At 42.2% G+C, this 24,860-nt stretch overlaps 1 protein-coding gene across 1 annotated transcript in view; it reads left to right on the top strand.

Annotated features, from left to right (window-relative positions):
- Window positions 1-22,792, top strand: part of REL (REL proto-oncogene, NF-kB subunit) — a 43,789-nt gene extending 20,997 nt beyond the window's left edge. Inside the window, exons 5-10 of the mRNA XM_019549230.1 lie at window positions 11,321-11,461; window positions 16,177-16,281; window positions 16,618-16,830; window positions 17,152-17,220; window positions 17,356-17,430; window positions 18,946-22,792. Coding sequence (XP_019404775.1) covers window positions 11,321-11,461; window positions 16,177-16,281; window positions 16,618-16,830; window positions 17,152-17,220; window positions 17,356-17,430; window positions 18,946-19,775 — 1,433 coding nt within the window. The 3' untranslated portion in view covers window positions 19,776-22,792. The remainder of the gene's footprint in view (window positions 1-11,320; window positions 11,462-16,176; window positions 16,282-16,617; window positions 16,831-17,151; window positions 17,221-17,355; window positions 17,431-18,945) is intronic.
- Window positions 22,793-24,860: the final 2,068 nt, after the last annotated feature.

The following is a 24,860-nucleotide window of genomic DNA, read 5'->3' as shown; positions in this document are numbered from 1 at the left end:
TACTTGGTGCTGCAAGACGCATCTGCGGTGCCACATACTCCCCAGCTGTGCTCGTCTGGATATGGCCTTAAACACTGTCAGATCTTTTCCCCTCCTGTTTTTTATTTCCTTCACTCTCTCTCATCCCTGACTGATCCTATTTATTGTGATGTGCTGCTCTGTCTTTCCAGGAGAAAAATCTTCCTTTCTCCTGGGTCATCTTTGCCAGTGACAGAGGCAAAGGTGTTGATTAAGGCAATAGAGAAACTTTCTGCTTGAATTTCTCAGTGTCTCAAGAGTGGTGGGAAACCACCAGACTTTAGAATCAAGGACTGTGGGCCAAGGTCTTATAGTTTTCTAACTGAACTATCAAGGGTTAATATGACAGGAAAGCTCATAAAATCCATTGTTCATGACCCTTTGGAAAAGCACCTCTAACTGTGTGGCTGACTTGTTCAAGAAAAGAAGTGTATTTAATATAAAAATCAGCTTTTCTAGAAACTGCTTCAGTACTGTTTGGAAGTTATGTGAGTTTGACAGATTTCTTACATGCAGTTACAATTCCTGCTGCTGGTCCTACAGTGGCCATTATTTTGTGTTTGCAATCAAAATTGACTGTAAACATTTGTGAAATCACAAACATGATTTCACTGCTGGATCAAATAAATGGTGAAGAAAGAATTTTTAAGGGCCTTTGTCCTGCAAAACCGTATTCACATGGGCAGCTCTTACCACAAGGTGTGCACTTATCAGCCCTGTACTGTTTGAAACCAGGTGTTTAAATACATCCCTTGAAAAAGTAAAAATAATTAAAAACAAAATCAAATCAGATTTATTTTATTTATTTATGTTCCTACTCCTTTATTTTCCTCCCGTTTATAGTTTTAAATGTCCAGAGCGGGTAGCCTATATTTGTTTTCAACCTGTGAAAAGGCTTTTTTGGTGTTTTATGGAAACTTTTTGTTGTTGCATTAATAAGTTTCATACTTCAAATATATTAGAAAAAGGCATGTTCGGGACCTCTTCAGCTTCATCACTTAACATGTGTTATGTCGTGAAACGCCATCTTCTGAGATGTTGAACTTTCCCAAGCAAAGAAGGCTGAAATTCTGTCAAGGATCCCCCCCAAAATAAACATTTTTAACATAATCTCCCTAGAAAATGACCTAACCATTTTGATATTTTTGAACCAGAACATTTTGTTTTGAGTCAGCTCTACATTAAGTTGCATCTACTCTACAAGGCCACAATACTCCATTCCCTCATGGTTCTGCAAGGGTCAGGTTTCCTAGGCAAATTACATCTTCCATGATGCATTACAATTAAGTGACTCCCATGAAGCAGCACATAAATTGGTTGGAGGGGAGACCATGATACATTATAGGAGGAGTTTAAGAAACTCTGACACTAGAAGAGATTGGGGTCGTGGAAGTCCCTTATAAGGCACTGTTGAAATGGGGGTAAATGTGTTTTGGTTTACTTCAACAGATAGAAATATTTTAGATTTTGGTCAAATCAGCCCAAAATGAAACTTGGCAGACAACTTTTAACTTTGCAGGAACTGAAGTTTACATTGAAAAATGATTTTGACAGAATTTTTCTGGCCAGTTTGAATTTACCAGCACTGGCATCTTTAAATCACCTTGTCATTCAGCTCACATTTTAAGCTAAAATTAAAATAGCACAATTTCAGGCTAGTTTTACAATCCCTATGTCTCCCTAAAATTCACAACAAAAGTTACATATTTATATTATTTTAAAACATATTATTTACTTGTTATTTCTTTAAGACTCACAATCTTAAAGAAATTATATATTTTTTATTTAACTCATTCTGCCATGATTTCAAAGACAAAATAATAACTGTCCTGTTAAGTGAAATGAATAAATAAAATAAAGCCAGTTAGTTTTCTTTACAGCAGGAGAGTTTTACTCCACAAAGAAATTCATTTTTTTTCCTCTTGATGTTGTCAGTTTCCTTTATTGCATCATAAACCATTTTGTAGGTCATTCATAAAAGAAATACCAGAATCCTGATATGAATATTTAGTTACAATGGGAAGAGAATTATTTAATTGGTGTATGTCTTGTTAAACTTTTGGCCCTGATCCTTTATCGCAGTGAACTCTTCTTGGTGAAGGACCTGAAATGAATTCCTGGGACAGTTGGAGTCTAGTTGCAGCTGTGGCCTCTTTTATAATATTTGCATGGCTGGTCACACTGTGCTGTGGTCTCTTCCCCGGCACATCCTCTATGCTGACGGAAAGGTTTGGCCTGGTGCTAGCAATCCCTCCCCACCCTGCCTGCTAGGATTTCTTCTATGCCAGAGAAGGCCCCAGCTGCCAATGATGGAAGCTTTTTGTCCCCTTTGGATCATTGACATGACAATAGGAGCCCAAATTTCAACTCTTTACTTCTGTTAATTTCACACTTCGAGTTGTGACCACATGTAAGAACCTGTTGTTCCCTTCCTCCTCCCCCCCCCCCCAACATCTTGGTATTGAAAGTTCCTAACTGAACACGCTTAGTGTCATTAATTTCTGCACTGATGACTCTACATATAAATTTAATTTAGTCACTAGTACCTATCCCTGATGTCTGCTTATTGATAGCACTAAAGATTTTTTTTTTGTATTTTTATAGCCTTTTAAGGCCGTAGGCGATCATTAAACCCCTGGTCTGACCTCTTGTATTACACAGACCTAGAATTTTACCCAATTAATCCTGTATTGTTTCATAAAACATATCTTCTAGAGGGGCAGCTGGTCTTTTTGCGTGTTGGGAAGTACTACAGAGGGAAGTGTATACCCAGCTGAAATTGATGTTGTAGACAACAGTTGTTACAAAATAATTTCTCATATCTGGTAGAACCCATTATAGACATTGGGTTCTGAACATTTTCTGTCATTTTTAGCAATTTGTGCAAAAAATGTTTATGAAACATTTGAAATTGTTCCACGGTGTAATTTCTTTAAAAAAAACCAACAAAACCAAACCCTACAATTGGTCAATGGCTGAAGTGGATAACCAACTCCCCAGGTAAAAATACACCATTAAACACATTGACAAATTCACAGTGTGGATGCTTAAAGTAACCACATTAGGCCAAATATTTCTGCGTTTGTGCCTTGGCAAAGTTCGATTTAGCTTGCTGTGTCCATATAGTCTGTTGAATTGAATTAATTCAAGACTAGGGCCATAATGTTGTGAGGCGAGCTCCCCTGAAAGGCAACAGTTTCATTGTTCCAATGGAAGGGAGGTTGTGGTTGTGAAGGAGCAGTCGTCCTTCATGGGGGCTCTGTAATGGCAGGACATCAACACATGGCATGCTGGGAAGTGCTGAGAAGGGCAGCCACTGATTGGCAGTACTGGGACCTGTAAAGTAAAAACAGATTTAAACTCACTTCCCCTTTCATCTAGTACCCCAGGCTCTGGGTGTGTATCCCCATGTTTCCTCATCTTTCAACTGAGGGAAAGAGAAGCCCTAAATATTCTAAGTTTGGAAAAATCTCCCTCAACAAAGTCCTCAAGAAGTAAAGTAAATCTTTAAATCATGCCACCAAGGTTCCTATGTGCGAATCCCGAGAAAATGTACCCATTAAGGCTGCTTCTGGCAAGTCAGTCCTTGCTGCTGGCTATCAGCATTTGTCTGTTATGGAATTCATTACCTGGAGTTCACATCTTCTATGATGATGTTAATGATTTTGCTTTGCTACAGTAATAGTGATCTAACTTGAGTTATTTCCTAGAGTTAGCTTAGGTTGGCTAGTCACACTGAAAAATAAAGCCCAAGCTGTTGTTGCCACAGGTACTTGCTTATATGTAGTGCTAAAAGGCTTCTGGGGAGCATATTCCATGGTTTTTCAGTAAGCTGAACTGTTCTGTGAATTCTTTCCCAGAACATTGTAGGAAAACCTTTCTGTCCTTTCTGAGCACACGGGATTGTGAATCCTTGTATGCAATAAGGTTCTGGTTGTCGTTTAGGGCTCTCAAGCGCTGTAGTAATACGGATGATGCATAATAAGCCATGGAAGGAGCTGGACTCAGTGTCTGCACCGCAAAGTAATCAAGTTAGCAGCTGACTAGCCACTTTAACTTGAGCTTTAGCGTATATCACCTGACAAACCAGCTAAATCAAGTTACAGGCACCAGCTATCTCCTGGTAAGGGCTTTGGGTATGGACAGAGCTTGGGTTAGAAACCAGGATCTAATTAGAACTTGAAATAACTTTCAGGAAAGGGAAGCCCTAAACATGCTAAGTTTGGGGAAATTTCCCTCAATACAGTCCTCCAGAAGGCTGAAGGGAATCTGACCTCCAGACCCCCAGCATAGCCCAGGGTGAGAGAGCTGGACTGTTCTACCCTTCTTGCTCCCAAGCAATCGTGTATGTAGAGTAGGGGTTGGCAGTGTTTGTGGGCGTAGTGCCAAGAACACCTGGACCCTCAACTTGTAAGATGTTGGTATGCCAGGGGCAGATGGCAGGAGAGCCCTGAGGGGCCCAATCCTTCTTGTGGCAGCGCGTCTCTGGCATTTGCATGTTGGGGAAGGGGCCAAGCAAAATGCCTTTGCATGCCACACTTAGGCACATGTGCTAGGGGACTGCTTGTCCCTGATGTAGAGGTTTCCCCTGGAGGTGGCAAACTTGTCCTACTCAGGACATTGGTTTGGGCTAATAAGCAGTTAACTAGGTTTCTTCCCCAATAGCTAAATTCAGGTTCCTTCTCCTCTGGGTTTCTCCTTTGTTCTACGTCTCTTGCCACACTCTTAATCTCCTGTTCGCTTATTTTCTTTCTTCACAGACAGATGGCCCCTCATTCACTTTGCACTACTCATACTCTCCAAGACTCCCCCACACACCCCACCTCAGTCTCAGCATTTCACCCACACACGTCACAGTCGAGATCCCTCCCACACACAACAGTCACACTCTCCACAACTTTCCTCATGAGCCTTCACACCAGCCACAGTCTTCAAGACCCTCTCACTTGACACTGTGCTCCACTAATCACATGCTTCAAACTCCCACATTCTCTTGCATTTATGCATATTTTATTGTCCAATTCACACAGTCACTTAAAAAATAAAATGAGTTTGCTTAAGCCAAGAGAGGACTTTAAGAGGGAAGTTTCAGAATAGTCTGTAAGGTAAAAAGCAGCAGAACTCTTTGTAGCAGATGTCTTGGATATTTAAAGGAACTGTTTTTCTTTTAGAGAAAAAAATGCCTGAGATATCAAACAGAAGTACTTGTATAAAATTACTGAATTAAAAGCTACCAGCTGGGCAGGCTTTTCTACCCCTTAAAAGTGCTTCAGGGTGCTTGGGTAAGAGAGAAACATGAAGTTAATGTTTAATGAAGTTTGTTTTAATTTTTACTGGCTAGCTTAGTACTTATATACTACAATTCTGCACAAATCATAAAAGTTGTTTAACTTTTTTCCCCCTATAAATTTGCTGTAGTCATAGCCTACAATATTACTTGTATCAGAGTGTAGAATATGGCCCTATCCACAAAAGTCTTTCTTCTGCAGGCTCAGTTTTGACTCAGCCCCATGTAGTCCCACAGAGATGTAAAGTCCCAACTTGCCATGTAAGGCCTACCTAGACACAAAGCTCAGGCAAATGGGAAAAGCAAAGGCTGCCAGTAGGAAATTCCACCCTTGCCAGTGAGGGGCAGACAGTAGGTGAGGCCATCAGGGTCTGGGACTGCAAAACCCATCTGAGAAGCTAGGTAAATGCTTTGGCATTTAGCATGCCCTGAGTTTCAAGCTACTATGGCTGTGCTGATAGCAGCTCCCAAGGTAATGGGTTTAATTAGCTCAGTTGTGATGGCTGCTCATGCAGACTGTTACTGAGGTATCACAGCTACCTGTCACCCTTACAAAATGCTTAGGGTATAACCCTTACATTAACAAGGGCTGGCTGCATAGAAATGTAGCACAGAAAGCCAGTCCATGGTCATTAGTTGGGAATATGTGGTCTTGTGAGTGAAGTGCTGTTTCTAATTCTTAGATAGTTGTACTTGCTTGAGATCTGAATGTTTAGTGCTGATTGCTGAAATCTACGTGCAACTGAAGACACAATATGTCCCTTGGTAAAGTTAGTATTCTTAACACAACTTACTGGACATACTGTAAAATTCGCACAAGACCATTCAACAAGTTGACCCTTTTGCCTCAGGAATTTACATGCAAGTCCAGTTTCAGGCTGAATCTCCTGTCACTTCTAAAGTAAGTGGCTTCTACAGTCAATCTAATTTCACTACTGGAGGAGTGGAGAGTAAGTCTCCTGTTTAATTATGTGCATGATATCAGTCAAACTGCACCCCCTTCATCTGTGCTCTTCTTCAAAGTTCAAAATAAGCTTTCACTTTCCCTGTAACGTGTTATCGTGAGTGAATGTCAAGAATCTTTTAAAACCTGAATAACTTTACCTGGTAGTGGCCTTTCTGGGTGCTTAGTGTATTGATAAAGAAAATGGACGGCCTGATACTACCAGTCAGTTCACTTTTGTGCCAGAAACTGGAATGACATAGTGATGAATCAGGCCCAAAATATTTGTATTTTAAGGTTACAGGAGCAAATAAACTTAAATTCTCCAAAGGTCCATAATTCAAACCCTGTTTTTAAGTCCATGGTTTTCCAGCGTGAGACTGTTAGAGATTGCTTGTAATGTGTTGTTCATTTCTATCTGCCTATATGAATCCCATCATAACATGTAGGCTAAGTACAGACATTTCACAACCCTGAGGCATAAGTTACGCGGTTTTCTGTAAGCGGCGTAATTTACATTGGTAGCAAACAGCATACACATTCACCCTTTGGTGGAAGAGGGCAAATCCTAGACCAGGTGCCACCACTTTTAAACCATCTATGTGTGTGAAACTTTTGTTCTGTTATAGGTATAGTTTTACAGGTATAGACTAGTTTTACTTGCCAAACATCTGTTCTTTTATGGGTATAAACCGGTTTCCGATCACTTCTGCTGGTAAAAGTGTAATGTCTGTACCTGGCCTTAGGGGGCCTCAAATACACTGAAGACCCTCCTTATATAGCAAATTGTTTCCCTTTATTTAGTTAGGGGTCTGAGACAGAGAGAGATGGGGACTTGGATTTTGAATGGAGCATAGAGAAAATCCTAGCCACACTGAACTGATTTACCAAAGATCACCTTAGGGACTCTTGAAATAGAGTCAAGGGTTAAATCCCCAGCCAGATTCTTTTGGCTTACATCTAGGTTAGGAGTGCTATACCAGTGTAGGGATATTGCACAGGCAAAATGTCTTTAATACGGATACAGCAAGGTCATATTCCATGTGTCATGCTTTTTTTTTTTTTAGACGGCCAAGTAAAAAAAAAAAGTAGTAGCTAGAACTTCTGCTTTACATTTATGGTTGGCAAAAAAGGTTGCAGATTCTTTCCCCTCAGGGGTAAACATTGCTACAGTGCAGATTTTCTTAACATCTCAAGCTTTTTTTGTGGAAGAGTCACTCATTTTTTAATTGGTAGTACCTATTTTTTCACAAATGTATTCATTATTTGAAATTAAAGCTTAATTATTTCTTCCTTGGAGAATATTTGAAAAAGATCCATCCGAGTCCTTGAAATCTGAACAGTGTTGGTTGGTTTTGATTGTGTATTTACAGGTCATATGATACTTGATTACAGGAGTGACTCTTAAGATTAGGTTTTTGAGGCAAATAACTGCATTTTGTAATTTCAATTTTACTTTTCTATTTACATGGTTGTGGACATACTCTTCAGTGTGTACTTTCACAGCCTTCACAGCCTATTTGCTGGACTATTCACATAAAGTGAACTCCAGAGGGGTGTGAACCCAGCCAACATGAGAGCAAGTTTTTATTGGACTGAATAGTCGCAGGAAATTTGTAATGTTCATTCAGGTCTAGTTTTAAAACTGTTTTGGTTAAATTCCTGTGATGACAGGAAGGTGTGATACCATTTATAAATAGTGAGCAAGACAAGAGGAGGAAGTTGAACTGCAGCCAAGAACATGGCACTTCTTCCTTTTATTAATATCTCATTGTGCATAATCTTATCTTACTGGATTTGTGCACATCAAGCCCCATGTTGAAATCTGTATTCTTCTTGGTTAGCAGTTCATGCGTGTAGCTTCACTGACTTCAGTGGAAGTGCATGTCGGCTCCATTGACTTCAGTGGAGATCATGTGTTCACTTATCCTTTCTTCCATGTTCTGCTCCCAAACCTTTGGTAGCATTTTAATATGTTAGCTCAGCTCTTTCAATATTGAGGCAATATCAGACTCTTCATTACCAGTTAGTTCAGAAAATAGATTTATTTTACTTATGTGATTATCTTTGAAGCACAAATGCTGTACTTACTTACATTAATGAAAACTGTGTGTTTCTTTTTTATAAGAATGAAATTTGGCCTTCAGACTTTTTTTTTTAAAATGTGTCATCACAAGATGGAGTTACAGCAACAACAAAAAAAGCATCATGGTTCAATTGTGTTCTGCTCATATAGTAAGAAGTGAAATTTTAAAATAACCCAAGAGGAATCAGTCTTGAGTGAGCACTTCCTCTTTCAAACTGCAGATTTTTTAAATATGTTAAACCATTATTAAGAACATGACAAATAATACCAGTGAAGTCTGGTGCAGCAAAAATAATTTCCCAAGTGGGTTTTGTATTTGATGATTTTTAGCCAAGTATATTTTTTCTGTACCATGCGGTAATGAAATCTTGGTAAAGCAGATTGATTTAAGAAACAGTACAAGTGTGAAAGATAATTTGGATCTTAAGAAGATATTATTTGAAGCCTAGCAATAACTTAATTTTTTTCACAATCTCATACATTTTTATAATTAAGAAGCCCTTTATGTTCTGATCCTGCAACTGCTTGTGGCAAAGCAAAGTGCCACACCTCTACAGCCAGTGCCAGGCTAAGGGCTTAGTTTGTGACAAATACCTGCTCCACAATCAAAAATCCAAGCTTTGAAAATGGTTCATGCTGAAACCAGATCCAGATGCCTTGCACCTGAATCCAGGGTTGATTCTCAGACTTATTTCACCAGCAGACTTATGGAATAGAAAGGAATGGAAATGCCCCCAAACGCTGTATGGTCTTCTCCAAGGGCCAGGTCAGAACATGGATAGAGGAGCAAGCTTTCATTGTAGAACCCTTGGTATTTCCTTTCCATCCTGATCCCTGAGCTCTGCCACTTATGGGACCATGTCTTCTTTCCACTCCTTCCCAGGAAAGCAGCATTTGGCAGGAATTCAACCAGGTAGACATCCAAGTTTTCAAAGTACACTAGCCCAATTCAGGCAAGAAAAAATTCTTTGGGTAAATGTGATATTTTTTATTAGACCAGCTAAGTGTTTTTACCATGGAAAGGACCCACTTCATCATTGATTCTGGGACCGTATACACTAGCTAGCAATAATGAAAATGTTGGGCAACCCTAGATCCAGACCTGCTGACTTTGTCAGTTGTGTATGACTGGTACACCAGCCACAGATGGATATTCTGGAGTTGAGCCTGGGCACTTCATGCAGAGATGAAGGAAGAAGATTATTTAAATGTTATACGCATACCTCAGAGATTCTACATTTGTACCACGCCAATAAGGCCTTAAAGCCAGGGTGGAATTTAGGTCTGCCTGGAGGACTGCTTCCAGTTAGGCATTGCCAGCCCTGTCTCTTCAACAGGGACAAGCTGCCTCCCTTTCATGCTTCTCCTAGAATCCTGGCCATATTATTAGCAATGTTGTAAACCAGTGGTGCTCAACCTTTTGGTCCCACAGGCCAGATGGGTGGCATGGAGTTAGTCTGTGGGCTGTATCAGACCATGGGGCCCAACACCACCCCGTCCCTGCCCTGCCCATTGGCCCTGGGGGGCTGGCATGTCTCCTTCCCACATCTTTGCACCAGGATTGCATCCAAGAGGGTTGGCACCGCCCCCTTCCAACTCCCTTGTGCTGGGCCGGGCAACTCCTGGCCCTGCAGACTGGGATCATCAGACAATGGATACAGTTTGCAGAGGCTGGGCTCCCCATGGATCTGGAGATTTGGTGGTGAGGGAGCAATGCCATCACTCCCCCATCACCACATTTTTGGATCCATGGGAAGCTTTGTGGGCTGAATGACATGGTGCTGCAGGTTGAGCCCCTGCTTTAAACAATCTGAAAATATATTTGGACTCCATCCTACAGTATTTATAGTGACAAAACTGTTCTTAGAAGATCAGCCCATGAAAAGGTACCAGATTGGTACCTTTAAAATTTAAATTTAAAAACTGTTAGGGATGGTTTTAATCCTCAAATCCTGGTGAACTTTATGTATAAATGACCCTTTTTGTATGCTAGGTTACAGTTGTCAAAATCAAAAAAGTAATTGGATGTACTTTTACAAGACAGCTCTAGAAAGAGTAAGAGAATTGCATCATAATAGGACATACAAAATGTAGAATAAATCCTTCTGAATTTGTTGCATTTATTATTTCACTCTACTATAAAATGAAAAAAATGACTAGAGAGTGGGCATTGTCACATCCTACATGGGGTGGGTGTGGAGAAAATCCTGTAACAGAAAGTGTTTAAATTGTGATACTTTGACCTTTATCACTATGATATATTTTAGCTGAGGCATACCTTACACTATTTTTCTTGATATCCTTGGTTCTAAGGTGGTTATGACATTTATAGGAGGAGAAACTGGAGGGATTGTTATGATCTGCTGATGCTGCAAACATTTGATTTATGTAGTTACTCCAGATGTCTTAAGTGAGCCTATTAACAGTCCTTTAATTGCTAGAGTGAACAGTTAGCAGCCCCAGGCATCATTTTTGCAGCGGGGGGTGGGGACCACAAAGACAGCTGCAGCCATGATTGACATGACAGCAGCCAACGTTGCCCCATGTGTGGCAGCTGCCTCGACAGAACTGTGCTGCTATGCCCCTGTAGCATACACTGGGAAAAAGAAATTTATAAACAGACACTTCCTGATGCTACTTGTTTCCCGAGTGTGTGTGTTGGATGCACGCAGTGGGTGCATCCCTTTGCTTGGCCCGTCATGTTCCATCCAGGAGGCAGTTTTGAGCAAAGGGCTCATTTGTCTTTCTGCACTGGGCTTTGTTACCAGAGGAGGAAGAGTTAAAGATTGTTACTGCTCCATTTGCATGTGCTAGAGTTTTTTACACATGTAGGGCCTGGTTTGGGGATGGGCACGCATGGTTTCCCCTGCCCCACCACTTGGCAGTGTCCTCGTTGCTACCAGTCAAGGTGCACTCTTTTTTTTTTAGCTGTCACTGCTGCTTCTGGGCAATAACCCTCTATCTGTCATCTCTCTCCATCTTGCAGTGCCTGAAGAGCAGCTGCTCAATGTCGATGAGTATGACCTCAACGTGGTGAGACTCTGCTTTCAGGCTTTCCTCCTTGATGATCAGGGCAACTGCACGTTTGTACTTCCTCCTGTGATCTCCAACCCTATTTATGACAACAGTGAGTATCTGACTTGGACAATTGTGCTTTTGAATGCTACCTCTCCACTTGTATTGGAAATGATAGGTGCCAGGCTACTTGTCTAGCTGTTTGCCTCTCAGCCCACTGGCTCTTGCTTTTTCTAATGAAAACCGAGGACTAGTTCTGGCCCCAGATTTAAGTGCTTGCAGCCAAAAGCTAGAGTATAGATTGTACAGGTTGCAGTCCGTGCCTGTCACAGGGTATTGAGATCAAGAACACTCTCATAAACAGTCACAAAGACATGAGCTGTAGGAGATACTTGGTAGCAAGAACACTGCATCTATTTTGGCCATACCTACTCACACTGCTGTAGTTACCACGGCCTGTCCAGTATATTGTGTAATGAAATGGATCATTGCCACAAGGCCCCAGCCTGTATTTAGCTGCCATAAAAGTGGGTCTGTGTTCCAAGGACCAGCCCAAAGCCTGTTCAGATCAGTGGGGAATTGACTTCAGCAGTCTTCGGATCGGGCTTAGTGAGTGAAATTCACCCAGGTGGGGAGCCAGCTCAAAGACTCTGCATCATTTGTACCCCAGTCAAGCCTTATTGTGAGGACCTTGATATAAATCTTGAGGTAAGTTGAGTCAGCATAACTTTGCTGACTTCATTGTGGCTCTGTTGGTCTATACTAGCTGAGGAACTACCCCTAAGTAGTATGCAGGCTCTGATCAGGAGAAATCTGCTCCATATTCATTTTTCAGAGGGTTAATACCTGTTTTGTGGAGGGTTACATTTTTTCTCTGAGGACTATAGGGTTACTTTACTTGACTGTAAGTGAACCTTTGGAAAATTAGTGTAAAAAACTAAATGTCAGTTTTTCTCTCCCATCTATGCAGATATTTATTGAAGAATTGTACAGTAATTTTTGTCATCTTTCAGATAAGATCTGTTAGATTTTTCTGGGCAAGAGATTTATTATTCTAGCAAAAACCATTAATTATAAAAAAAAAACCCTCAAAACCCCCTCCAATTTCCTTGGTGCAGCTGTAAACAGAATTGTGCCATATGTTGGTGTAACAAAATTATTTGGGTTGGATTGGTGTATTATCTTTACCTGATTTTTAAAACACAGCATAAATCTCTTAGTCTTATGTTTAAAACTTTATGCTTGCAGAGCACCAGCTCTGATAGAGGGGAGATAATTACAGCTTGCATCAATATGCCTCAGCTGCCATTTAGAAATATGCCAGATCATGATTTCAAGTATGCTTTAATTGACGTCAGTCTTTGCTGTGCTGCAGAAATGACAGCTAGCTACGTGTTTGGGGGGAGCTCAGCTTTTTTTGGTTTTTAGCATGGGAGTGCGTGGGTGACTGTTTTGGTGTACTGTAGGTGTCTGAAATCCTCTGTAGCTTAGCGGCAGTGTAAATAAAACACAATGCATAACTTCAACCACAAGTCAGTACTTCAATCCTTCTATGTCAGAGAGAAAAGTTTCAGAGCTGAGTTCCTCAAAAAAAAAAATTGACCTTTTAAAATTTAGTTCTGTGTGCAGAATTAGGAAAGGTCAAGGTATGACCTTACATAAAAGATAATTGTGTAGTTATATATGTTCAGTCTCTCCTAAAATGAAATTGTAAAGAGAACAAAATAAGGACACAATTATTAAATTGAATATCTCTAGTAATAACACTTCTCTTACTCTATAGCCTTGTATGAGTTAGAAAAGATTAATCGTATTGCCATTGAGTTTGGAAGACCTTACACACATTTAAAGTTTTTGCAGACCTGTACCAAAAAAGTAATTTTAAAAAGCTTTCAGAAACTTCATAACTCTCTGTACACCATTATGTATTTCAGCCCATGTGCTTTCAAGCTAATAATATGTTTACTTTTTTGTAATGTCTAATTCCCATATACCTAATTAGTCTCATACCACATGCACCCGTCTCCCCAAAAATTAGCCTTCCAATTTGCAGGGGGAGAGGAATTTTTAAACAAGGAAGCTTATTTTTATGTTGCAATGGAGTCATAGGGAGCTGAAATGGCTGCCAGGGGTTGGCTCCTTGCATACAGGAGCAGCAGAGTCCACTCTTCAACCGCACTCACCTGCTTGCTGGAGCTCTACAAGTTTTAGCCAAAGTGAAGGTTTAGCCTTCACACAGCTCTTGCTTAGTGTAGGGAATGAAGCAGGAGACTGCAAAGAGTTTCAAGGGTAGGCAGCTGAGCTGGATGCTATCCTTGCATCTGCTATATAGTTCCCATGTGTTGTTAGTCAAATTACTCAAACCAGAAATTGCACATGTGGCCACTACATGATCCTCATGTCCAGAATACCCAACCTGAGCTACCTGTGGGTCTGGCCTGCAGAAGTGCCCGGCACTGAGGTTACTGGGTGCAGTCCTGTGAACGTGTAGGCTGTCGTGTACTGCAAAGTCCCAAGCAAATTCAGATATGAATCAACTCAGATAGGACACCTAAAAACGAAGGGCACATTTGATCATTTTGGCTTTAAGCTTTGCACCTCACCTACCCTTTCATAAAATGGAGGTGATGGTGTGGTGTTGTGAGGATGTTGTAAAGCACTAGGGACCAGTTCCTTAAAGATGTGTATACTAAATAATTCAATATCCAATTATTATATTCAATTCACCACTTAAACTGAGAAAGGGTACTGTAATAGCTAAAAGCTTGTTTGAGTCTATCCTAACCCTGCAGTTGATCCGATAAAAGGTAACACCTGCAAAAACCCTTCCCATGAGAAAATGAATATTTTTTTTTCTTCAGAGCAGAGTTTGAAGAATATGCAGTAAATAAGGCATGTGATTGTACATTGAATCATGGTGAAAAAACAAAATGTTGATTTAGCTGTTCTTTTTATGAGCCCTGTCCAACTTGTGCCCTGGATGAAGCAGGAGTCATGTAATTGCTAGATCATACTGCTAGCATACAAGGGGGGCAAATTAATGTTCTGCAGGTAGCCTTACTTCTGGTATCTTTTAACTTTTGATCATTTGCAACTTTTAATACACTTTTAAACTTTTTTTCCTGCGGATATAATCTCTTATTTAATCACTCTTTGCTGAGGTTACCTCTTGGATGCACATGCTTTTATATTTTCTATGAAGAACAGTAATGTAAGAAAAAATCCAACCTGCACTTATTCCTTTTTTTTTTTGGAAAATAATGTTGGTTATATTAGAATTCTAAATGAGGCGAGATAAAAAAAATAACACTAGGTAGCAAAATCTCTAAAAATTGTAGGGATCCAGTTTGGCCACATCAGCTGAGGCTCATTAGTTGCTTATTGTAGTTGAATTGGTTTAATTTTGAATTGGACAGCCTTACTCTTTGGAAGATAATTTTGCAAAGGGCAGTTCTGGATCCAGTATCTAGGTGGGTTCTTGAAGCCTGTCAGTGACCTGTCATGTCAGCACGTTTTTAGCCAAATTCTGAATTTGGCAAAAGTTGCTCTGGATGCATTTTTGGGCAGAATCTGACACCTCAAGTAAAATCAGTTGCTATTGTATAATTTTACCAAGACTTGAGGTTCTTAAATCTATTTAAAGCACCAAAACATAGCTCTTGTTCTGCAAAACACTGTCAATCGATGTACACATAAATTTAAACACATTCAGATTACTTTCCTGAGACTGTTTATATGCTGAAGTGCTTTGCTGAGCTAGGGCCTAGGTAGCCAGGCCTCCTAAGTCCTCATTCCCCAGCAATTCCCATTGACCTCAGTGGAGCTGTTGGACACTCAGCAATGTTTTACATACCTACGTACAGACTTAGAACCTTAACTTTCCTATTTTTGAACACTTCTAGCAGGCTGGACTTCATGTTTAAAATAAGCTTTATACCATTTTTTACTAAAAAATAGTACATTGTGGTAGTGCTGGGACATTCCAGTGGAGATCAGAGCGTCACTGAGCTAGGTGCCCATTCCTTGTCCTATTTAGGCACCAGCTTATGAGTTTTTATGCCAATTATGTTACTAAATATGATGATTCCCTGAAGCACTGGGATGCAAGAGGGTGTAACTTTCTTGAATTGCTAACCCAGCCCTTTGCAAAGCAGCATGGGTGCAACTCGTAAAAGTCATGAAACAAACCCCTTACATGTGAGCTTCTGTGGGTCAGGCTTGCTGTTATGTTGAGTCACAGCTGGTAGCAGTGATGAAATATTTGCCGTAGCCATGTGAGCAAGCTGGTTTGGGACCACGTACACAACCTGAGTGACAAAGAAAAGCAGGATTGGTATCTTGTGCCTGTGAAAGAGGAAGAGGCTGAATGAGGTCTTGATCTTCCTTGCCTTCATCACCAGCTTGCTGATTCCACCATTGGGTCATAATAAAAGTGATTAGGAAGCAGATTTTATACTGGGGAATTTGAAGAGCCAACCCCACACATTGTCTCTGGCTGTTAAGCCAGGCAAATGCAGACCTTTATTCCAGTTCTGTAAGAACCATGATTTCACCTCTATGCTTTTGCTTTAAAGCACCATAAGTGCTTTAACCAGTATTGAATAGTGGAGGACATAGGAGGGATCACCCTCTTCAGCTGAGACTTCATTGCCAAAATATGTGCATTGGACTTAGCCCTGCTGTCGCATACTTCATTTAGTAGTTTATATGCTTAGCTGATGTTATGCCAGCCCATCAGTCATCTCAAAGCACTTTTGTGCAGCTCTTTGTCTATTTTTAGCACAGGTTACTTTAAGTACCTACTGTCACTTTCCCATTTGCTTCTAGGAGCTCCCAACACTGCAGAGCTGAGAATTTGTCGTGTGAATAAGAACTGTGGAAGCGTAAAAGGGGGAGATGAAATATTTCTATTATGTGACAAGGTTCAAAAAGGTAAGCATAGTTGTGCTCTCTCCTTCTTTCCAGAACGTTTCCTATTTTTGCTAGTGTAGATCCTAATGTTTTCAGACTTGGGGGGCCTAAGTCAGTATCAAGAGTCCTGAGTAAGTGGCCTGACTTTCAGAACTGCTGGACACCCTCAACTCCTATTGAATTTATAGGTGCTCAGCCCCTCTGTAATTGGGATGCTTCTGTAAGAGCCCAAGAATGGATTTATATGACTTTGTTTCCCCCAAGTATGGATTTATATGCCTTTGACCCCCCAAGTTGTCTGTAGGCTTTAGCATTTCTCTGTGTACTAACAGATACCTTCTCTTTCCAATGGACTAGATGACATAGAAGTTAGGTTTGTCTTGAACGAGTGGGAAGCCAAAGGTACCTTCTCGCAAGCTGATGTACATCGCCAAGTTGCTATCGTATTCAGGACACCATCATTTTACCAGGACATCACTGAACCAGTTACAGTAAAGATGCAGCTGAGAAGACCTTCTGACCAGGAAGTCAGTGAACCTATGGACTTTAGATATCTACCAGATGAGAAAGGTAGAATTCCTGGTAGCAAAATTCTCAGAGTAGTTTGTCAGTTTTATATTTTTATATAATACCTTTAATCAGTAAAAATCATATTTTGCAAGTAATATTTTTTCCCACTAATAGTAATGGGAATAGCTTCCTTTCTAAAAATACTAAGGATAGTGGACTGTGATTTTTGTATCACTTTAGATGCCGTATCTGTCTGAGATTTACATAAGGAAGGTACTTTCCAGTACAAGCAGAGACCAGGCATAAGTTCTTGGAGCCTCTTTCACAAAATACATTGGGGAGCATCTTAATTAACACTGTTTTTTCTCCTTCCCCATGTAGATCCTTACGGTAATAAAGCGAAAAGGCAAAGATCAACATTGGCTCTGCAGAAGCTCATGCAGGACTGTGGTAAGAAAAACATTTGTCTCTTGCTAGTTTGAGTGAACCTGTGAAATTGTACTGCCTCTATTTTGTGATTTGTTTCTTTTTTAAAAGAATAGTCCTGTTTTTAAATGCCATGATTAAGAACTGTTTCCTTTATAGGTTCAAATGTGTCTGAGAGGCCCAAAACAACTCCTTTCCGAGTTATTGCTGGTGATGGGAGGATAATTAAGGAAGGTAGGTGCGCAAGTCCAGTGACAGCTTCTTCTCTCATTTGCAGCATCCCTTTTCCACGGGAGAGATTGGCGGGGGCGGGGGGGTCATGAGCTCTTACAGACCCTGGAAGGCTAAGCTTCAGTGGCTAGAGGCACTGGTGGGCTGACACTTGAATGCGTAGTTACCACAGGTAGATATGAACAAACATCAAAAATCCTTTACATGACCTTCATTCTTAGCAGAAAAGATATGAGGGAACTGGGTAGCTGGAGCCCTGCATGGATCTATCCCAAAAAAGGCTGGGGAAATTTTGAGAGTTCCACTTCTTCTCAACATAAGCACATACCTCTGATAGCGTAGACCCCCTGGAGTCTAGCAGTAGAGGACCCTGGTGATCTTTCATGGCGACACAAAGAGCAGAAAGGATGGGACTTAGTTACAAGGGAGGGACGTTCTTCAGGAACTGTGGGACATGAGAGGACCAAATGCAAGAAAACTGTGATGGGTAACCTGTAAATTCAGGGGCAGATCTCCACAGTTTGGAAATACTATTGGGCAGGAGAATCACCCATTGTACTACTCTCCAGTAATCAACAGGGAGGAATCCAACACCCACTGCAGTTTTCAGTGAGAAGGGGGATTGGTGCCAGGGAAGGTACCCAAGTTAGCAGGGACTGGATTAGCACTAGGGGTTTTTGGACAGACTCAAGACCGAACACATTTCCAGAAGTGCCACTTTTCAGAAGCAATTCTTAAGCCTCTGTTTCCAGGTTAAGGGGACTTAGACTCCTAAGTCATTTTGTAGTTCCTGAACACATATCCAGTGTTCTCTGAAGCTGCCTGGTTTCAGACCTTGTTCTTTTACTTCATTTGGGTACTCCTTTCTTTTTGCTCTGTTTGTTTAAAAGTCTGCATCCTTACTAAGCCCTGAGTGATAGTATTGACTATACCACTAGTGACCAGCCTTTTTTTGGCAGGCATGCCACAAATTGAGCTTCATCCCATCTGAGTGCCACTCTGATCCCCTTCCCTGCTGATCTGTTGCTCTGCTTTCTGGTCTCTGCCTTCTGCACCTGGCTGTATCTGCCCTGTGCTGCTTGCTCCCTCCCTAATCTGCTGTGTACCACACAGATGCTGCTTTACCACTAGTGGTGTGCATGTGGCAGATGGGCCACCCCTAGACTATACAATTTCCAAATCATCAGGTTTTTACTGTAGGCTGCCTTCTACAGCTGCCTGTCCTACAGGGAGGACTGACCAAGCAGTCTTGCCATGGGCAAGACATTGAAGGCTCCTCCTACAAGGTGCTGAGTGGTGTGCTTAATACAGCCAGGTATTAAATGCAAATTCATAATCAGCATCACTGAAGTCAGAAGGCTTGTTTGGGTACTCAGAGTTAATCCTAGGTGTCAGTGCTTTGCTGGATCAAGTCAAAGTGCCCAACCAGTGGCAGACTTGACCCTTTTCCCCAGCTGCACCATTTTATTGCTTCTGACTGCTGCGCATTACTTAAGAACTGTGTTTCTCTTTTCATAGAACCAATCCCATTTTCACAAACTTCATCGCTAATCTCAGCATCACGAGTTCCAGGAAGCAGCAGTCAAGTTCCGTCCTACTATCCCTCTGTTCAGCATCAACCTAGAAATGTGCCAGCAATGGGGCCAATTAAGCATGATGATGCTCTTTCCTCATGCTGGCATTCCCAATGCCCCTCCTCTTCCTCAGGAAACCCAATGAATATGCACCCACAGAACAGTTTTGGGACAGAGGCATTGCCTACTAACTCACAAAACAGCAGTTCTCTTTCAGTTCTGCAGGAGAACATTCCCAACTGGACAGACGAGAAGGAGCAAAACTTCTACAGCAATTTCATCAGCACAAACGGTATGGGAACATCATTCATGCCACAGCGTGACATGCAGAATGTCTCCAGCAGTAGCAGCCATCAGGCTCACCCTATAAATGTCACAGCACCCAGCATTGTTAACATGGAGACTGATGACATAAGATGCTCCAGCATAAACTTTGAAAAGGCCTCATTTAGTCAAGATTTGAATCTAACTGATCACAGGCGGCAGATCCATCAGATGTCTCTTACGAATACATCTGCAGTACCTTCTTGCAGCGCTTCTTTTAATTCTCCATATAATGCATTTGATCCAACAGCTTACACGTTTATGGACCCAGGAGTTCTGAACGAAGTGAGATCATCCAGCAGTGCTATTCAGAATAATCAGAATGGGATTCCAAGTAACCCGTACTACATTACAGATGGGGCGCAGGGAGATGATGTTTATAACTCCTCAGAAGTTAATTTTGATGCTCTACTGAAAAGCTTTGATCACTGCAGTCAGGTTGAAAATTAGCATCAAATTTCTCTTAACAACCAATCACCAAACAGAAGAAAAATTTTATCTGTAGTGGCATATTCACCCTCATACTTCCTGCTAACTTCCTGTTGGAACATTCATTTGCGCAACCTACTATGCAAGTTTAATATGCAGTTAGGGTTAGTAATGCCCCAGAAAAAGAAACACTTTTGAAATAGGGTTTTGTATATCAAAAGTGCTTCATACCTATTGTCATGATGTTGGAAAAGGGCTGCTAGCCCTAAAGGGCTCCTTCATTCGTGTGGAACTTCATATGGAAGTATGTTTCTTCAGGGGGGTTGGCTTGTTCAGAAATAAATTTGTTTTTGTAAACTTTTAATGTATGGTGAGAGAGATTAGCAAATCTTGGGCTTCTGAACTGAATAATCGTATTTATGTCCTTTTTAGCACTTGAACTATTTAGATCATAGGTGTCAAACTCATCTAGCCCTATGGGCCAGCTGAGAGGCATGGGCCCAGTCTGATTGGACCCACAGACCAGCCCCATGTCCTGGAGCCAGTGCACAGGGCTGGATCAGTGCAGGTAGCTTATGCAACATGCATGCTGGCCCAGGGCTTTTTCATGGAGGCAGACTTCTTTCACCAGTCTGGCACAAGGTATCTGTGCCAGACTGGTCCTGCACATTAGCTCTGGTGCATAGGGCCAGTCTATGGGCCCAACACAGATTGGCTCCAGAGCCAGTACGCAGGGTTTGTCTGAGACCCCAGGCCAGATCTTAGGGCTCCATGGCCTGGATCCAGCCTTCAGACTGTAGCTTTGACAGCCTGGATTTTGAAGTCCTTTTTTATGCATAACGTGTTTCTAAAATTAGCTTCTGCACTGATTTCTTTTTTTCATTTGTTACATTGATTTCATTTGCTCTGAGGCAAATTTGCTCTTAGACATTGTAATGACTATGTCATTGTTGGGTATATTTAACACATTAGAAACTTCACCAAAATGTAGAAGTGATGTAGAGCTGGTGTGAAATGAATGATTGCACAAACCAATGAAAGAACTTGTTCAGGGTATACTTTGCACTGTTTTGCCTAAGTCTTACTCTATTTTTTTTAATTGGGTAAGCCAGGCTAGAGGCTTCATGAGTGGCTGTATATTTTGGCTACTGCAAAACACTTTATCAGCACAGACCGCATGACTTTGAATAACAAAGACTATATTGGACCATCTTCCCCCACTGCTTACAGCTTTGTGCTGCCCGAACAAGACAGGTGAAAGCGTGCTTGGGAAGTGCTCTTGGGATGCATGAAGGTAGCGTAGCAGTTTCTGTTCTACTCCCCCACTTGCTTGTGGTAGAGATGGAATGGCCCCAGTGTACTTGTACTATGGCAGGGATGTTGAAGCTAGGGTGTTCAGAGACCCATTGTTGGCCCTTAGTGCTGCCCATGGGTCTAGCCCTCAGTGCAGCATGTATTGGCTCCAACCTCTTGTGTTGCATGTAGCATGGAATAAATATTGTGCAGGGCCTGGAGCCAGCCTGCTAGACCAGTCCGAGGCATGTGCTGCATGTGGCATCCACCCCAGACAGGCCCTGCTTGCTAGATCTAGGGCCAGTCAGGACACAAGTGCCCTGCATGTTGTACAGTGGAGTTGCATCATACGCGCATTTAACTTGCACGATTTCATCATATGCGTATGCCCCGGAATGCCAGTTGTTTGGATTCAGCCTGCAGCTGACCTCTGCAGTGCCGTGCACGGGGCCAGCAGCCCTGCTGGGAAGCTGTGCATGCTGGCCGAGCGGGAATTTGGTGCAGGCCAGCTGATTTTTCAAGGGTAATTTTGACTACACGCGATTTTCGCCTTACATGCTGACTCTAGAACCTAACCCCTGCGTAAGATGCAACCACACTGTACATAGGGCCAGGACTGGTGCATGCTGCATGCAAGTGTGCAGGGTTGGAGCCAGGGCATTTTCTGCTAGCAGCGTGCAGGCCCAGTCCAAGGTGCACACTTCATATGGCAGCCATGCCAAATTGACCCTGCACGCAGGTTGGTCTGGCACGCAGGTTGGTCTGTGGACCCACTTCGACCTGCAGACCAGCCCATGCCCCTCATCAGGTCCATATGGCTGGATGAGTTTGGCACCCCTGCACTGTGGCAATTCAGGACCCTTGCAATCACCACTAATTGAAACTCTGCAGAAAGGGCTGGAACAGTGGTGAAAGCGCTCTTAACCCAAAACTCCAGAAGTCTGTAAGCACAACTTGTGGGGGTTGGCTCATAGGATTCTCAAAAGATACTTGTGTTTTGTGTGGTATTTGGGCTTTAGGATTGTTTTTTCTTTTTAAAACAATGAAAACACCAAATATACCAATACATTTTTCTTAAGCTACAGAAACAGCAACAAGGTTTACAGGCAGTCACAGAACTTGTACAAACTGGAGGAGCATTTAAGTACAAATACCTTGCTATTCAGTCTTTAAAATGACCAAGACAGGAATGGAGGGCCACATACTTGGCTCTTACATTAGTGGAATAACAGCATGAGTAACTGTTGGAACAACTTGGCATTTATGTTAGTACAAAAAGGCAGAACATGGCCCTAATCAAATCTAACCAGCAGACTGGAAAACAGATCTCACTAACTCCTACTTTGAGGGACAGAAGCTGTTATGTACCACTTGCCCTGCAATGGAAGCTTCCAATACAGATAACATAAGTGGTGTAAATGTATTTCTGGAGGTGTTTTAGATGGTAGTGGATACATACTCCTCAGACTTACAGAATACTCAGGGAATCCTCTAATAGCCCCAGTGTGATGCTGCCTTCAGCTTTTCTTGAATATTTTTTGTGAAAGGGATAAAGACATTATTGCTAGTTATAAGAGTGAAGAATAAAGAGAGTGGAATAAAGCTTGAGCAACACATCCATATTTTAAAGTTCTCCGTTCAGCTACAAGTTTATCTATTAACATTATTTTTATTTCAAAACTTCGTAAAGGTATGATTTATTTTGTTGTGTACAATTAAAAAAACCACAAAGCCTACTGGAAATATCTTTTTCTTTTTGTAAAATAAGCTGGTTGCATATGTAACACTTCTGTTCCTGTGGTAATTAGAGTTTTGGAGATGTAGGAGATGATCCTAACAAGCATTTAGCTCCTGTAACATTCCCAGAGGAAGGCTCCAACAGAGCTGGTTTGGTTTGGCTTGGTGTACAATGAGAGATTACTTTTCAAGCATTTTTTTGCTGTTCACAGTTATCACTTAATAGTAAGAAATTAAATACAACATATACAGAATTTGCATTGATTTAACTAAATTAACATGAAAAACTTTCGGAACTGCTGGTATTTATTAACTGCTGGCTTACTGGTAGGGACCTACCTAAACTGTGGTGGAAGTTTGCGACCCAACAGCACCTTTAATCTTATTCTTTTTGCCACACCCCCCTGCCACTGAGAGCACTTGTCCACGCGAGAGGGGTTTTGTCCTTCTGGTTGCATTCTGTTCCCCCTAAATAGAACTTTTAAATTGAAACATCAACATTTCAGTTTCCATCACTGTATGTACATGATTGTCCTGCTGACCACAGGCGCCTGCTGAAGGCAGAAGCAGCAAGGGGCTCGATCCTTTTTGTTGTTTTTTTTTTTTTCCAGTGGAGACTGCCCACCTCTCCTGCAGCCAGGGGGCCATTAATCTGTGCCATTAATCTTTCAGCTTGCCCTCCCCAGCCACAGGGGAGGTGGACAGGCTCTGTGGGGGGGAAAAAAAAAAAAAGGATTGGGCCCCTTGCCACTACTGCCTCCAGCAGGCTCCTGTGGCTGGCAGGACACCTGGGGCTTCCTAGGAAAGGGCAGGCTTGCCCCTGGCACAGCACAGGAAGACAGCAGGAGGGTGGCTGTGTGTGCTGGTGGCTGGAGAAGGTAGCAGGGATGATGCATGGGGCGCTGGAAGCCCAGGTGGGCTGCTAGCTGGCTCCTGCTTGGAGGCACCCAATCCAATGTTTCCCTGAGCCTGCCCGGGTTTCCAGCTCCCTGTGCACCACCCTGTCATCTTCTTTGGCCACCAGCAAATCCAGCGCCTTCCTGCACTACCCCAGGGGCAAGCCAGCCCATTCCTGGGCGGCCCCCGGTGTCAACCCAGCCGCAGAAGTCTGCTGAAGGCAACAGTGGTGAGAGGCCCAATCCCCTTTTTTTCCTGCAGAGCCTGCCTGCCTCTCCTGCAATCGGGGAGCAAGCTGACTAATGGCTGTATCATTTCAAGCCCACAAAACTCAGGTATGTGTAATATGTGATGCCGTTAAGCCACACAAAGGGAAACTTTTTTTCATGTGTACATTGTGACATTTGTACAAGTGCCCTAAATGTCTGAGAGGCAAAAACAATGGTATTAATTGCCTCAGTCACTCAGTGGCGGGCAGGAAGGTACGTGGTAAAAAGAGCAAGATTAAAAGCACTGCAAGCTTCTGCCACGATTTAAGTAGGTCCCTATTTATTGGTAATGGCTTGTATAGATAAATTAACCAAAGCCAGCTATAATCACCTTCCAATTATATTTACCGGTTTAGTTATCTTGGTACAAAAGCTGTGTAGGCAGGTCCTGTGGGTTCAACTTTGAAAAATGCCATGCTTTGTGGAGGTGGGGGAGTTAAGTCCTTGGGCACACAACTTGATGCTTGTTTGGAAAGTACTTTGAATGGGGAGAACTACCACACCCTGGTGGTGAGGTTCAGAGGCCACTTACTGCAGGGCAATGAGTAGGGATGGCTGGGTGTTTTCTTCCCTATGTCTCGTATAAGACATGCACCTTGTTTTTGGAAAGCAGAATGTAGAAACTAATCTTTTCCAGTCATGGCTGACCGCATGCTGCAGCTCATCCACCCTCACTTAGTTCAAGCTCTCCTTTAGACGCAAGCTAGAGGAGGGGCAGAAAAATATGGCCCACAGGCCAGATGCAGCCCACCAGGCAATTTAATTTGCCCTGCAGGCACTCAGCAACTAATTGTACCCTCTCCCCCACGTGCCTTGTTCTCACCCTTGTGTGCAGAAGGACCCAGCAGGCAACAGGTAGGGAAGTGGTGGGAGCAGAAGGAGGGGGAGCTGCAGCTGGGTGGAAGCACAG

Source organism: Crocodylus porosus, unplaced genomic scaffold, assembly GCF_001723895.1.
Source record: "Crocodylus porosus isolate Cpor-Errol unplaced genomic scaffold, CroPor_comp1, whole genome shotgun sequence".
Lineage (NCBI taxonomy): Eukaryota > Metazoa > Chordata > Crocodylia > Crocodylidae > Crocodylus > Crocodylus porosus.
The sequence above is the reverse complement of the archived record's forward strand: the minus strand, read 5'-3'. Positions and strand labels throughout refer to the sequence as shown.